This window comes from Danio rerio, chromosome 18, assembly GCF_049306965.1.
Source record: "Danio rerio strain Tuebingen ecotype United States chromosome 18, GRCz12tu, whole genome shotgun sequence".
Lineage (NCBI taxonomy): Eukaryota > Metazoa > Chordata > Actinopteri > Cypriniformes > Danionidae > Danio > Danio rerio.
In genome coordinates this window covers 46275037-46293088 of record NC_133193.1, presented here as the reverse complement: position 1 = coordinate 46293088, position 18052 = coordinate 46275037, and the positions used below count along the sequence as shown (strand labels likewise).

The 18052-nt window shown below is 32.9% G+C and overlaps 1 protein-coding gene across 13 annotated transcripts in view; it reads right to left on the bottom strand.

Annotated features, from left to right (window-relative positions):
* nectin1b (nectin cell adhesion molecule 1b) overlaps window positions 1–18052 on the bottom strand; it is a 525250-nt gene that overhangs the window by 69723 nt on the left and 437475 nt on the right. For 11 of the 13 annotated variants that reach the window (XM_073929162.1, XM_073929169.1, XM_073929170.1 and 8 more), the window contains one exon: window positions 9374–9467. In XM_073929162.1, coding sequence (XP_073785263.1) covers window positions 9374–9467 — 94 coding nt within the window. Of the gene's footprint in view, window positions 1–9373; window positions 9471–18052 lie in introns of all 13 variants that reach the window. The other 2 variants (XM_073929161.1, XM_073929164.1) reach the window with 1 other exon arrangement.

The window sequence follows — 18052 nt, the reverse complement described above, 5'->3', positions numbered from 1 at the left end:
TAATTTATATTTTTTCAGTACTGTGACAGTTGAGTTTAGGGTTAGGATAGGGGCAGATGTTAAAAACCTAAATAGTCTCCGGTACAACAACTGTTGTTATGTAACTGTAACGGTTGGGTTTAGGGTTGGGATAGACATTAATAAAATACAATTTATGGGGAATTTAACAAATATTATAAATCATTTTCGGTAACGTCCGGCCGCAACCATATCTGATCTAGCAACAACCTTATATAACGATAGCAATAACCTTATATAGTGATTCGCATTGTGCCGTGCTGCCTATAAGCATGTCAACCCAATCTCACAAGGAAATGTAACTATGTTATGCTTTGTCAGTTTAGTGGCTAATTCATATTAATTCATGCACGTTCATTCATAAGAAAATGTAAGAATTTTAAAAGGAGGCGTGGTACTAAACCACACCCCTAAACCCACCATCATTGGAGGATGAGCAAATCATACTGAATACAAAAAAGATCATACAAATGCACATGAATTAGCCACTAAATCAAAAAATTGTCATGACATACTGTTGGCCTGTTGGGCTTTAATCTGCAATAACAACTTCCTGGATGAATTTTCTTCCTAATTTGTTTCACACCAAGACTTTGAAATATAAATTTTAGTTTATTCTATCACAGTATTTTAATGGAGTTTCAGTGCTTGTCTGCTACTTCTGATGGTGATTGCATTTAAACAACTTTTTTTAATTAAATTTTCCTCTTGAACAACTAAATAAATGATTAACAAACTACAATAGTCAAAATTTCAGGTGGATCAAAATTTTTAGAATGATCCCAACCATCCCAGGTTCATTTTGAAAACGTAACACTATATAAATCCCAGGAGCTAAGTTTTTTTTTTTGCAGTTTTTGTGTTTGCAAATCCACCAGCTGTGTCCGCTTTATCAGATCTCAAATTTCTCTCACGAGTGCCATTCACGCCTGTTGTTCTTGCGTAAATCCAATAGAGGCCGCTGTCAACTGACTGACTGACTTACTGACTGACTGACTGACCGATCGACTGACCCACACTCCTTCTTCCCTAAACCCAACCAAAAGTGTTTTCAAAAGCACCAACTGACCCATTCACCCACTTCCCTAAACACAACCGACAGTTTTAAAAAGAAATCCAAAAAAATAAAAACCATCGCCTAATTTTTACCTAGTTTTTTCAGATTTTACCACATTCTCACCCTGTTATTTACTTGTTTATTTTATTTTTTGGCTTCTGTTTTTGTATAATCCGCTTTCTGGAACAGATCATCGCCAGACTCAAACCCCATGGTCAGGGTCAAGTCCTCCCTGTGTCTCAAGTCCTCCGACATACATGGCGAGCTAACTGGACAAACTGGTAACAGTGAGAAAGCTATCCATACTGAGATAAGAGGTCTACTTCCTCGTAGCGTTCCTTTTAAAATCAAAATAGACCCATGTGTACATCTGGCTACATAATTTGTGATCTCCAGTAACGTTTTTAGAACGAGCTCATGTTGATCCTAAGATCTAAGATTGTTAAAAAATTTGATGAAAGTTTTTGATCTACTTCAAATGTTGAGTGCTAAATTTAAATTAAATTGCATTATCGATGTTGTAAAATGAGCCTCATAAAATAAAATAAAAATAGTCGCTTCAATTATTCACTGGAAGTTTATCGGTTGTTTTAAAGCAATCTCCGTGCATATAGACTGAATTGACTGGAAGGTGAAGTGTGTGTGTGTGTGTGTGTGTGTTATGTGCCAGACTGAAAGAGGTGATTAAACTGAGGAGACCGGAAGAGTGAAAGGAAAGGTGTGATGTGAGCTAAAAAACAAAAGTGGTTTTTTAGAGGCGCAGCAAAACACACATTGTTCTTTGGCAAAGTAACATGCAGTGATGAATCACATACAATAAGACCCGTCAAGAGGCCTGTCTCACACACTGAGTTCAGACGGCGCTTTCAAGTTCACAGAACCAATTAAAGACTGTGTTTACTAGTCTTGAAATAATAAAAAAATGCTATCAAACAACAGGAGCTTTGTTGTTTAGTTTTTGTTAACTCAAGTATTTATGACTATCTGCACATGACACTTGAGCACCAAAAGAGCATGTTAAAAATCAGACCTTTCAAGAGAAAATCATACATTTGTTCATTAATTTTAGAGCTTTTTGATGCCATAGTGGCACATATGAAATATTAAAAATATTTAAAAAAATATATAATAAAAAAACATTAGAAATAGAATTGTAATATTAAATAACATTTATTCTATAATTACATTATATTGAAGTAAAATAGACAATTAATAAAACAATAATAAAAATAACTATACAAAACAAACAAACAAACTGACTAACAGATAAATGAATAAATTGATTAATTAATTAAATTATAAATAAATGAATAAATCGATATATAAATAAATAAACCCACATTTAAATAAATAAATGAACAAACAAATAAACAAACAAATAAATAAATAAATAAATAAATGAACAAATAAATACAAATAAATAAATTAATTAATTAATACATAAATAGATGAATAAATACATAAATACATACATAAATAGATAAATAAATAAATCAATCAATCAATAAATAAACAAATACACTATAATACTGACCCCAAACTTTAAAATTGCTATTTTATATAAAAAAGTATTCAGTTGCATTCAGTTTTCTCAATTTATTAAAATTAATTAAATTGTATGTTATCAACCAACTTGTTATGCATCGTAAAATGTCAGACATTAATTCGTTATTTTTTTAATGCATTTTCAAATAAAAAAAATACATTCCTTGTAAACCTACTCTGTGAGTCGAGCCTCAAAATTGTGTATCAAAAATAAAACTGTCTTCCTTTTGATTTGAAGTCTGGTTGACTTTTAAAGCAGCCCCTTGTATTTCTCTGAAGCATTTTTGAGTTCAAGGACACACACGCACATACACGCTGCTCCATGCCATTTTGTTCATGATGTGTCTGTAGTGTATCTGAAGCACACACATGGGTTATGATAACAAGAAAAGCGCTTTAGTAGTAGTAGTAGTAGTGTGTATGTATGCACACTCAACTTTCTATAGAGGCACTATTATAAGCAGTTGCCTAGCAACAGCAACTGTGCGGGCAACAGTCTTTTGTTTACACCATCTACAGGTCTTCCCATCACCATCCACCTTAAAAAAAAGCCTGATTCTTATTGAAACTTACATGAAACAAACATTTATGATATCTGAGCAGGGCACCAGACGAGGTGTGCACACACACACATTCGCACACACACATTGATGCCGGTCAGACATCTGAGCCCGCATGACTCAAACAAATCAATGACTCCTTATAAAAAAGCACAACAAACACATAAACAAACTCAAACACAGTTGTCTTCTACTTCTTCTTTTTTTTTCTTCTGCTGCCAGAGATGGATATTTATAAGGGAAGAAAGAACACCTGCGGTTTATAAATGCAACTTGTCTGTGATCTCCTCCATCCTGCGTGCTTGAAGATCAGGAAGACGCTATCAGAGACCAAACATGTTTACTGTCAGCTTTTTTTTTTTTTTTTTTTTTTTTTTTTTGCAATTCTCAGCACCTGCAAAGATTTCTGCTCTTTCAAAAACGTCACAGCTGGAGTCAAATGCTTTTGAAGACATGGAAGGAAATTCAGTTTTTTTAGGTGGTGGGGGTTTGGAAGAACCGTGGTCACCTTTAAAAAGTTTTTCTGTATAAATCAATGTATAAAATGTGTTATGCATTAGATACTAATATACATTAGATGTACAAATATGTTCAGATGCACATTTAGGTGTATGTTTTATTAATTGAGAGTAATTTAATTTAATTTAATTTAATTTAATTTAATTTAATTTAATTAATTAATTTATTTATTTATTTATATATTTTTAAATTTAATTTAATTTAATTTAATTTAATTTAATTTAATTTAATTTAATTTAATTTTATTTTATTTTATTTTATTTTATTTTATTTTATTAAATTTAATTTTTGATTTCAATCAATTGAAGATGAAATTCAATGTATTTAGCAATGTATAAAACATGTTTACAATGTTCTTATATCTATATAACATATGTAGATGGACAGATATTGAAAATTATCCATTAAAAAAGGTTTGCAACATTTTACACTACTTATTTTATTTTATTTAAAAAGTCATCCAGTAAAAAAATAAATAAAATTGATTTTATTTCCCAGAGATTGGTTGCAGCTGGAAGGGCATCCGCTGTGTAAAACATGTGCTGGATAAGTTGGTGGTTCATTACGCTGTGGTAAAAATTCGAAAAGAAAATGACTGAATAAAAAATGTATTTTATTTTATTTATTTTTTTATTTTATTTTATTTTATTTTATTTTATTTTATTTTATTTTATTTTATTTTATTTTATTTTATTTTATTTTATTTTATTTTATTTTATTTTATTTTATTTTATTTTGCTTGCCCAATTCACCTATAGCACATGTCTTTGGACTTGTGGGAAAAATCGGAGCACCTGGAGAAAACCCAGGCGAACATGGGGAGAAACTCCGCAGAGAATGGCTAACTCACCCAGCCAAGGCTCGAATCAGTGACCTTCTTGCTGTGAGGCAACAATGTTACCCCCTGCGCCACCATGTTGCCTTAATTTAATTTAATTTAATAAATGTTATTTCTTTGAACTTTGTTTTTAACAAATAGATATATAAGACTTGTTAGAACCAAGGTGACCTTTTAAAACTATTATTTTACATGATTACTTACAATCTTAACTATACTTTCAATATACAACTAAACTGTATCTATATATAGCACATGTATGTATGTTTCATAAATCAAAATTCATCCTTAAAAACTAAATAAAAATAATAAATTTATTTAAATTTTATAAAATTTTATTATTGTAATTTAGTGCATTTTTAAACAAAGATAGTAGATACATATATACTGTAAAATAAGTTGAAAACAAAATATTAAGGCAACAGACTTCGGGGCATTTTTGAGTTTATTCAACTTAAATCGAGTCAAGTGCAATAATTGGGTTGAAAGTTGAGTAAACTCAAAAAAATGTCCTGAAATTTGATGCCTTAAACTTTTGAGTTTGATCAACTGACTTTTTTTCCTTACAGTGTATACACTACTGTTCAAAATTTGAGGAATGCATTTAATTTTATTGTAATTTAATGTCATTTTTAACAAAGATATTATATACTGTAGATTCACACATTAAAAAATTCTCTCTGCTTTTTACGCTTCTCTGTACTTGCACAGATTTCTGCTCTGTCAAAACGGCACAGCCAGAATTAATCGTCTCTAAAGACATGGAGGGAAATTCAGTTTCCAGAAGCGTTCGGAAAAAGGTCGGGAAGATTTAGCAAAACCGCGGCGACCTTCAAAAAGCCACTATCGATTTTGGGAAGTAGATTTTGAGCTGGTTTGTTTGAAATTAGCATTGTCCAGCAAGGACGGCATACCTCATTAAGAGTACATAGCCAAAGACAAATGCAAATGCGTCTGCTTATGTGTTATGAATGATGATTACAGTGTTGGACATCTGCAGGGAGTCTTGCATGGACTGAGAGATGTCAACATAGAGTAATCTCACAAAATTAATGAGGATTTGTGTGCTGCTAGTTTACTACATTTATATAATAGATAATCATAGAGCAATGGAGACCACAAAACCACAGACAATTTTTTATGATATTTATGCATCATTTGAAAACTGAATAAACAAGCTTTCCATTGATGTATGTCAATATTAAGATCTGGATTCTGAGGGGGCTAAAATGTACAGAGAAAATCACCAGTAAAGTTGTCCAAAGGAAGTTGTTAGCATTGCTTGTTTTTAATCTAAAATAGAGTTTTGTTATACTTATGTTTATTTTTTGTGGAACATATACAGAACTATAATGGCTATAATGGTGAGAAAGTTTATGTAACTGCTTCCATAAATGTGGTTTTGTGGTCCAAAGTCACAATTAAGTAAACAAATAAATAAATAAATAAATAAATAAATATGTAAAAAATGAATAATAATAATAATAATAGTAATAATAATAATGTAACAACATTGTTACAATAAAATTTAATAAAAAATAAAAAATCAAATATAATAATAATATTAATAATAATAATAACAACAATAATAATAATAAAACCAACAACAATATTGTTACAACAACAACAACAATAATAATAATAATAATAATAATAATAATAATAATAATAATAATAATAGCAACATTGTTACAATAAAATTTTATAAAAAAATAAAATATAAAATATAATAATAATAATAATAATAATAATAATAATAATAATAATAATAATAATAATAATAATAATAATAATAATAATAATAATAACAATGATGATGATAATAATAATAATAATAATAATAATAATAATAATAATAATAATAATAATAAACAATATTATAAATGATAAAAAAGAATTAGACAGAACTAGATGGAAGTCATTACAGCAAAATATTAAATAGCCATTCTGCACTCCCTGCATACATTTCACATAACCTTTGAACAGTAAAACAGCAAGATCATCTTGGCATAATAAGCATCATTTCTTCAAGTTGATCAACCGCTCCACAATCTTATTAACATGCTCACTGCTACTGTACTGTAGCTCTACTACGGTATATTCTCAGGGTGACACCTGCGTTATACTAGACTTTTCTCCTTTGCACTCATGATTTTCTGACTCCTTTAAAGTGATTCAATCAACAGTTATTCAGTAGCTGTTGAAGAGAATAAATGAGTATTTACTAGCAAACGCTCAGGGAAGAGGATTCTCGGAGTAATTGGAAATAACAAGCTGTTTTAGTTTACAGCTTCATTACTTTCTAAAAATGACCAAAATGTAATGTGTGTTGTGAAAACACTGCATTTACTAAAGATTGATGTTGCTTTAGATTGTCATCAGAATTGGTGGAATGTGTTAAATAGGGATTATAGATGTTTATCTAAATACGACCCTTCAAACTACTGTGTAAAGTGGCTGTTTGTGCATTTGGTGAATCACAGTATATGATTTACAGTCTGAATGGAAGATGATTTCTGAAGAAATTTCCAATTAAAAGGACCACTGAAGTAAGAATTTTGGATATATTCATTCATTCATATATTTCTGAACTTATTTTAACTTTTTTTTTTTTCAATTAGCAATAGTCAGGCCCAATCCTAATTCTACTTGTGTATCCCTACTCCTTCCACTTGGCCCCTAAAACAGAGTGTGAAGGGGATGGGGTTTATCAACAAAGGGAGATCATCAACAATGGCAACTGTAGTTATTGAAGTCACGTTTTATTTATTTATTTATTTATTTATTTATTTATTTATTTATTTATTTATTTATTTATTTATTTATTTATTTATTTATTTATTTATTTATTTATTTATTTTATTTATTTATTTTTTTTTGGTATTTATCTTCAAGAGATCACTAATCTTATGAAAATCATATATACTAAAAATATAATGTGGCAATAAGATTGTAACTGTACTGTGCATTTACACCATGGCCATATTCATCTATATAAACACGCAAAAACAACATAAATTCAGACAAAAACAATATAGCAGAAACTGTAAAAAGGTAATTGCCAGCCACTAGACTTTTCTGACAGGGTATTTGGGTGTCAATGAGTGTTAGAATGTTGTGGGACTACTGTACAGGACTTATTATTAGGGATTATAGATAGCAAAATTTGGCAGTTTTTATTTATTTTTTTTATAAGCATGACAGTAAATCATGAGCGTGGTTATAAATATATATTTAAACATGCTTGATTATTGTTCAAATTCGTAATAATGACAAAAAATAATAGTTTGTGCATCTCCTTCTGTGCAGCTATGCTGCTGTTGTAGATGGTGTATTCTGGGAAATTTTCTTACCTCTTAGTTTCGACTGTGGTCCTGAAAAAAATCTCTGTTTCAAGAGGAATATAGCCCTTCCATTTAGCCCTACGCCTTCAAGCTAAAGGGAACTGGGACTCCCCCTACCCCTTCATGTGAACACACAGGTAAGGGTTAAGGGGAAGTGCCAAGGGGTAGAATTAGGATTGGGCCTTAGTTTTATGCTTAAACTTGATACTTTGCAATACTGAATATCAATATTTTTTTACAGGATGACTTTTAATTATAAAACAATATATAAAACACTATAGCTCATTTTAGATGTGCTACATTAAGTATGTTTATATTTTGAAATTCATTTTGTAAATATAATAACAACATAAAAAACAGTTTTTTTGCTGAATTTTACACTAAATTAGGCAAATGTTTACTTTAATTCTTTTATTTTATTTTATTTTATTTTATAAAAATGTTGGCAACTGTATTTTATTGTAATATTTGTAAAAAAATATTATATAAAATAAATGTCATTGCTTCAAACTTTATTTTCAACAAAGCACCAAACAACTGCATTAGAATGATTAGTGAAAGATCATATGACCCTGAAATAATAGATATTATTATTGATGCCTTTCATTACAAAAATAAACATATCGTTAATATATGTTTCATGTAGAAAAATAGACATAGTTTAAATTGTTTAATGGGTAAAAAAAGGTATTATTTTATTTCTAATCCAAAATGTAGGCCTGGTGTGCCTATTAACTAAATAAATAAATAAATAAATAAATAAATAAATAAATAAATAAATAAATAAATAAATAAATAAATACAAATATTTTAATTAAAAAGAATATGTTTTAGTAAATTTTATTTTAAAAATGTTATTGGTTATGTTTTAATTATTATATATGGCTATTTTTATAATAATAATAATAATAATAATAATAATAATAATAATAATAATAATAATAATAATAATAATAATATTGTAAAAATTATTTATTCATTCAATCGCATATGTGTAAATGTATGCTTGTTAATTTATAATTGTTAAATAATAATAATAGTAATAATAAGTATAAATTTAAATATAAATAAATGAATAAATAAATAAATAAATAAATAAATAAATAAATAAATGAATAAATGAATAAATGAATAAATGAATAAATGAATAAAATAAATGTTATTTAAATGTTTTTATTTTACTAGCAATGTTCCACAAAACAAGAAACAAAAAGAAGAAAAAAAAAGAGAAAAAGTGAAACTCTACGAAAGGAATAAAAGATGAAATAATGATTTGAGAGGCAGACTTGAGCTCACAGCTTGTAATGTAAAAGTTCCCTGAGCCATATGTTACACTGAAGAAGAAGAAGAAGAAGAAGAAGAAGAAGAAGAAGAAGAAGAAGAAGAAGAAAGAAAGAAAGAAGAAGAAGAAGAAGAAAAAGAAAGAAGAAGAAGAAGAAGAAAGAAGAAGAAGAAGAAGAAGAAGAAGAAGAAGAAGAAGAAGACATCCTACCTGAATCTCATCAGACGTCAAACCGCCTTTCATGTCGCTGCCTTTTTTCTTGGGTGGTGGAGGAGCAGGTTTATGAGCAGGGGGGAGGTCAGTCCTGTTGGAACAGAAACAGAAAAACACGCTGACACCGGGACCCTCACAGAGCTTTCATACGGCTGTGCCTTAAACCCATAATGAGGAGTCGTGCCCACGTCTGCCTGTGCCTGCTGCGGGTTTGATAGGCATCTCCTTACACCGCCTTTGTTGTAGCCGCTGCCATTTCAGCCTTGCCCTTTCAATGGCTCACCACTAGCCGCGGAGAGAGAGAGAGATAATGAAAGCGGATTGTAATGGGCAAAATGGAGAGGAAAGAATGAGAGCGCTAGGACAAAGGGGCCTTCGAATTATAGCCCACCAATGTTCCCATCAATCCCTTAAAGTGTCTGACAGGCAGCAAACAGAGCATGCGGGTCTGATCCGTGATGTGAGACGCATCAGGGGTCAGGCCTCAGCCCGCCATACTTTACTTTAATTCAGAGTCGCCGTCAAACTGTGGCACAACTGGGAAGGCTGTAAAAGTGTCGAACAGCGCCTCGTGAATTTTCAGCTTAATTGGCAATGCTGAAGTAAAGTTCACACTGGGTCGCAGACGACTGGCATCGGGTTAACTTGCTTTGTATATAGCACTGGGTGTAGTTTGATTGTACATTTAAAGGTCCTAGGAAATTGAAATAAAGGATTTTAGATGTTAGTATCAGTTTTGTTCACTTTTAGGATATCTAGTGTGCTCCAAAACAGTGACTAAACTTGCGTTTAGAAAATAGAAAACTGATATAAACATATATGTAAAGCTTGTATTTTGTAATTTTTGACGTCACCTCATACTTCAGTTTCTAATCAAATCTTTTAACCAATCAAATGCTCTCTTGTCTCTGACATGCCCGGCCCCCTTCAAGACACTTTTTATTTGATTAGCTCAACCGTTATCACTGGCAGAGCGGTGCTAAAACCAAACTCCGCTGGCTGTTTTTTTTTTTTTTTTTTTTTTTTTACGTAAGGGGACGAGCTATTATAAAGCCCCTTTCACAAAGTGATACTGGGTAATATCCCGAAAATTTCCGGAACAACTTTACTGGTAAATTCAGATATTGTATGTGCTGTTTACATAGGCAAGGACGTTCCAGAATTTTTCCAGAAAGGACCGTTCACACATCCATTCCAAAATACCGGTAAATTCTGACATCATTAACAAGAAATGAGCTCTAAACGGCAGCTATTGTATTTGTAAACATAGAAGAGGTCAGGCTTTTGTTGATGGTTTCACTTTTATTTAAAGCTTAAACAACTTTTAAGCATTTTAAGCATTAAACTTTTAAACAAAGCATTTTAGCGATAATATTTTACACAGTTGGCATTAACATAGAAACGTTATCTGGCTAACAACTAGCAGCTAACTGTGTCTGGAAAAATATTCAAAGGCTTTTATTTTCATAAACAGTGTGGATGTGAATGCGGCTGAATGTTTTGTTTATTATTTTTCTTGCTGTGTTAAATTCTTAGACTGCATTACTGTAAATATACTGGGAGTAGAAAGTCTCTGTACTTGCACTGTCATAATAATTAAAGTAGCAGCAGCAGCATAGCAGATCTATTCCACCAAAACCAAACACATTCAAAATATATTCTTAAAGTATCTTTCATTTTTAATAATAAAAAAATAAAAATAGGCAAGGCAGTGGCGCAGTAGGTAGTGCTGTCGCCTCACAGCAAGAAGGTCGCTGGTTCAAACCTCGGCTCACTTGGCGTTTCTGTGTGGAGTTTGCATGTTCTCCCTGCCTTCGCGTGGGCTTCCTCCGGGTGCTCCGGTTTCCCCCACAGTCCAAAGACATGCGGTACAGGTGAATTGGGTAAACTAAATTGTCCGTAGTGTATGAGTGTGTGTGTGAATGTGTGTGTGGATGTTTCCCAGAGATGGGTTGCGGCTGGAAGGGCATCCGCTGCGTAAAAACTTGCTGGATAATTTGGCGGTTCATTCCGCTGTGGCGACCCCGGATTAATAAAGGGACTAAGCCGACAAGAAATTGAATGAATGAACGAATGAAAATAAAAATAACAAACAAACAAACAAACAAACAAACAAACAAACATACATACATACATACATACATACATACATACATACATACATACATACATACATACATACATTAATTAATTAATTAATTAATTAATTAATTAATTAATTAATAAATTAATAAATAAATAAATAAATAAATAAATAAATAAATAAATTAATTAATTAATTAATTAATTAATTAATTAATTAATTAATTAATTAATTAATTTACTGGTTCGAACCAGTGACCCAGCGACCTTCTTGCTGTGAGGCGACAGCACTACCTACTGCGCCACTGCTTCGCCAGAATGGCAATAAATATAGATTAAATCTGTAAATACATCTGTTATACCGAATGAGAAGTCAAGAACCCATATTTTGACATTATTCCCACAAGTTATTTGAAATATTAAAGTATTATGCTACTGCATATATGTAAAATCACTTCACATTCAGTTTGATGCATACAGCAAAAGATCTCTGTAAAAAATACAGTAGTAAATGTTTGGATCAACCTCAGAAAGCATCCCTCAGCAGCCGTCTGGCCGTACCCATCAGCGCTCACATGACACTTTAACACACCTGAGTCCCGACACACCTGATGGGCTTCTGGAGAGTTCATCCAAACACCCGATATTCAATATTACTTCACTGAGTTTAGCCAAAAAAGTAAAGAAGGACATCTGCTGAGTCATAAAGCCTCCAATTTTCTGCACTGTAATTCCATTCACAAAGCCTGTAAATTCAAATAAAACCCAGATCCCACAGGAGAACTCCGACAGAACTCAAAAGCAGATGTCAAACTGCCACACACACACACACAGGTACACACATGCACATACGCACCCACGCATAATGATACAAGAATGTGGGCGCATCTACAAATCCACATCTGCATGCACATAAACACACACACACACACAAACACACACACACACACACATGCACACACACACACACACAGGCGCTGCTCTAATAAGTTTTGGGGGTGTCGTTATTTGCATGTCATGAAGGAGACCCAAATAATTCTCTCTGACAGGTGAGCTGCGCAGGAGTTGCTATCTAATTTCCAGAAAGAGGAAATCTCTTTCCTCAAACATGCTAGCAGTCAGACATCATCCCGCTCATTCTGACAAGATGTCTGTGCTGATAGATAATGAAGCAGAGTGAGTGTGTGTGTGGGTGTGTATGTGTGTGTCAAAAAATAGAGCAAGGGAAAAGACAGCCAGCAAAACTCTTGTGCATGTTACATAAATGTACTTAAAACACGCAAATTCGCAGTGGCACACACACCACCCCATGTCGCTGTCGAGTTGCATGACCTTTCCACGAGGCCAAGAGAGCTCTGTAAAGTCAAGGCTGCTTCGCGCATGAGTGACTCTCTCCATTTCCTCTTTTATACACATCACTTCCACTTCACATCACCTTGTATCACAGCAGAACAGAGGTGTGGCGCTAGCAAACATTCACTGCAGATACACACACACACACACACAAACACAAACATCTCACGGAACAATCCAGAAGAAAATCACAAGGTAAAAAAAAAAAGAAAACCAAGATATGGTTCATTCATTCATTTCCTTCAGCGTAGTCCTTTATTTATCAGGGGTCGCCACAGTGGAATGAACCGCCAACTATTCCAGCATATATTTTACACAGCAGATGCTCTTCCGGCGGCATCCCAGCACTGGGAAACATCCATGCACACTCATTAACACACATTCATTCATATTCTTTTTGGCTTAGTCCCTTTATTAATCTGGGCTTGACACAGCGTAATGAACCGCCAACCATTCCAGCATATGTTTTACACAGCAGATGTCCTTCCGGCTGCAACCCAGCACTGGGAAACATCCATGCACACTCATTCACACTCATTTATTCATTCATTCGTTTTCCTTCGGCTTAGTCCCTTTATTAATCTAGGCTTGCCACAGAGGAATGAACCGCCAACTTATCCAGCATATGTTTTACACAGCGGATGCCCTTCTAGCTGCAACCCTGTACTGGGAAACATTCATACACACTCATTCACACTTATACTCTACTGACAATTTTAGCTTCCCCAAATTCAGCTATAGCGCATGTCTTTGGACTATGAGGGAAAACAGAGCACCCTGAGGAAACACACGGGAGCACAGGGAGCACATGCAGACTCCACACAGAAATGCCAACTGGCCTAGTCAGGACTCAAACCAGTGGCCTTCTTGCTGTGAAACGACAGTGCTAACCACTGAGCCACCGTGTCATCTCCTGAAGGGTGGAAAATCTTTACTTCTTTTGAAAGCACTTTAGTTTAAATAGCTCCAATTTTGTCCTTTTAATAAGATGTAAAATAAGTATTTTTTTTTCGTCTCTAGAAGGTGTCTGTGAAGTTTTAGGCCAAAATACCCATCAGGTTGTTTTTTGTAGCCTGTTGAAAATGTCAATTTTTAGGTCAGAGGGAGTTGTAGCTGTTTTTTTTTTTTTTTTTTTTTTTGAGCCTGTGCCTTTAAATGAAAATGAGCTGTATTTCCCTGTCCATTCTTTGGACATTTCATTTCAGAGATATTTCAGAGATGGATCATTAGGCTTGGATGTCATGATAAACACAACAAATTACACATATCAACCCAGACAGTGATCCAGTCACAAATGCCATACTCTCTGAAAAAAAAAACAATGGTACAATGTTGTACCAAAGAAGGTACAAGCCCCAAAGAAGGGGCAGTACCTTTTTACGGGACATAATTGAACCTTTTGTACCATTCCAATTACCTTTGAGGACATGATTTGAACCATGGGAAACCAAAATGTTTGGTTTTTAAAGACTGCAGATATCATCAGAGGTACAAATCTGATCCATGAAGGCACCACACTCTCAGAAATAAAGGTACAGGAGCTGTCACTGGGGCAGTGCCTTTTTAAAAGGTACATATTTCTACCCAAATAGTCCACAGTAGTACCTAAAAGGTGCATATTAGTACCCAAATGTAACTAAAAAGTACTTTTGAGGTACCATTATGGACCCTTTAGGTACAAATATGTGCCTTATGAAAAGGCACTGCCCCACTGACAGCTCCTGTACCTTTATTTCTGAGAGTATTGACCATTTTAATGTGGCCAAATCATTGGCCCATGAATATTTCCTGCTTATTATCAAACTATTTCATAACTGTAACAAGAGGCAATTCAATTCAAGCCCTTGTAGGCTTTGATCATAACTGTGTTGTTTTGGTGACTGTCGCTTTAAATTTAAATGAGACTGTGCTCTTTTAAAAGATGGCAGATGTGTCAGCATAGTGGCAGATTAAAAAATAAGACTAACATTTTATGCTAATGAGGGAGAGATTGTCACCAATGGGCGGGGCTTTCACCCTCTGATGACACATACAAAAGGAAAATGTCAGTCAAAGTGTTTCTTCAGGCTGTTTTAATAAACTGTGATTATAATAAAATAATTGATATTTTTTTTACCTGTAGAAGCTGGTTGTATTCACAGACTGTTGCCACACAAGTGTGTTAACCCCCTTATGAAAGTGATGTTTGCATAAAAGGCCCTCTTTAAAATGAGGTTTTAATTAAAAATGGTGTCATGGTGTCATGATAAATAATGACACTGTGAGATGTCATGTGACTTTGATCATCAAAAGTGCTTTCTTCCAAATTTTAAGACTATATATATATATATATATATATATATATATATATATATATATATATATATATATATATATATATATATATATATTTCATATGCACAAGCATGAAATTCAATAGGGTGTCCAAACTTTTTCACACAACTGTATGCCACCATAATGTGAAACGCCAAGAATGAAGTGATTAATTAACATAATAATATATCCAATCATGCCTTCATTTTCCATCAACTCCATTTATTTTATTATTTTTGTTCTTGTTATGTTGGGCTGAAAAAGACTCAGTGCATGTTCTTGACAGGTTTCTTGACTTTCACCCTGACAGAATCGCTCACACGTCGCGTTGAAAGCCTAATGGTCAAGCCTGTGGGCTGCCAGTACAAAGGTTGTAGGTTTCAGCACCAAAAAGATGTAAGTCAGTAACTAAAGAGTTCTTATGCTCGCTGCGGCTCAAAGCACTCAACTCAGAGTCACTCTTAAAGGACTGTGCCTCAAATGACTGAGAGGTAAATTACTTAAAAGGGGTCATGTCGTACTTTTAAAAAACATTATTATCCCCCCATCCCCTCACCCCAAGGTTCATAATTCAAGACTTTTTTTTTGTAATAAAAAGCAACCATAATTTACAGTACTCAGCATAAATGAGATCTTTTAAATTAATATTTTCTATAGGATGCTTTGCAATAACATATTTGTGCATATACGTTGGATAAGTCAGTGCTAATGCAAAACTGGAACAAATCTAACAAAACTTAAGATCACTGTCAAAATAATTATTACCCCCAAATTAATACATTGATAGAACAATTATAATAATAAACTAAAAAATCAAGAGAGACATAAAAAAAGTTAATTTAGAATTATTATTATTATTATTATTAATAATATTTTATTACTGGGAAACACTCATACACTCATTCACACTAATACTATGGACAATTTAGCTTACTCAATTCACCTGTGACACAAGTCTTTGGACTTGAGGAAACCTGAGCACCCAGAGGAAACCCACGCAAATGAAGGGAGAACATGCAAACTCCACACAGAAATGCCAACTGACCCAGCCAAAGCTCGAACCAGTGACCTTCTTGCTGTAAGGTGACAGCACTACTTACTGTGCCACTGCGTCACCCATTATTATTATTATTATTATTATTATTATTATTATTATTATTATTATTATTATTATTATTATTATTATTATTTTGCAGTACCACATTTGCATTTAAATGCATCATCTGTCTATTTCTGAAGATGGTAAGTGACCAATCTCTTCAACCAATTTTAATCAGTTAGTAAAAGTTACACATATACATGTTTGCTATTTATTTTTATCAAAAACAAAATATTTTTCTCAACATCAAACATACATGCTGCTTTCATGTTATTTTTTGTGCCAAATACAGTACCATCAGACTTTAGGCTTTAATATGTTCATAAGAAACTGCAAAATTTTTTTATATTACTAATACTAAAAATTATAATAATCATATTAACATAATAAGGACGGATGAAGACACACCAACACTTCTCCAGTGCCTTAAACCCCCCTCATGATTAAGAATTAAAATAATTTAAATAATAAAAAAAAAGACTAGAAGAGTTGTCTGAAGATTAATGATGGTGATGCTACGTCATGTGACCATAACATAATGAAGATACAGTATTACCTACTTTTTATTAAGGTTTCAAAATTCAGGAAAAAAAATGTTGTCATTACTGACAATCAAGAATTAATATAAACGCATAAGATTCACAGAGCGCATTTTCTTGATACCAATCCAAAAGAAAAAAATTTGGTTGAGTTTATTTGGGTAAAGCTAGTTCATGTAATTTATGCAAAAAATAAAAAAAAAATAAAAAATGTAATCACTGCAGTTCATAAGCCTAAACAATTGAATGTGTCATTTAAACTGTAGACCTAAAAACAAAGCAGCAGCTAATTTCTAATAACAGGATCATTCAGAAAGATCTGCAGAGCTTTAGTTGCTTTTTATTGTTATTTATTTTCATAATTATAACTTATTTTCTCACTTATCACACTTATTTCACCAATGTATTCACAAAGCTGTGTAAAGAGCATGAGTTATTTTTATCACACTAAATATTAAATAAATAAATAAATAAATGAATTTAGGTGAACAAAGATGCCACACTTCAAATTGCACCAATCACCACGCAATTTTATTCCGACAGATTGCAGCCCCAACCCAACCGCTTTACTTCCTTTAACCGCTTTAAAAAAAATAAAAGATGAAAACGAAGAAGAGCTCCAACAAGATAAATAGTTGAAGAAATGGAACACGTAGAAGCGCACTTTTCACACAGACAACAATTACACCGGATAATGATGATGCATTATAATTAACATAAAAGCTGCCAAGAGTCCATAATTCTACCGGAATCATCTGCACAACAGTACAAATGACTGAAGTTGTTCTAAGCTGCACTAAACGTGAGTAATGCTAGTCAAAACACTGCTTATAGGCTTTGATTTTTAAAAAAAAGTTTATTTTATTATCACATTGTGAGGTTCTATCACCTCTGTTGTTCAACAAATTAACACTTTTATATGCAAAGCTTTAGACTATATATAATTGTGTACAATTAGTAGCAAAACTGGACATCTTATTATATTCATCATCATCATCACAATAGATTCTCTCATCCCTAAATGTCTTGCGAAGAATCCGTCTAGTTAATGTTCTGCAGGAACATCACTACTGCGGAGTTAAAAAAAATGACCTCATGTGTATCCGGGCCTGCTTCCATTTAAATTTCAAACAGACACACGGTGCAATTAGAGCAGACTGGGCCTTTTTGACCCGTATCCTCAGAAGCTGTTTCCAACTGGCCACAGCTGGAGACAGATGTACTGCAGAGACGCAGTGGCCAATCAGCAGCTGCCGGCTGTCCTAATGCTGACATGATCCTCAGTCGGGC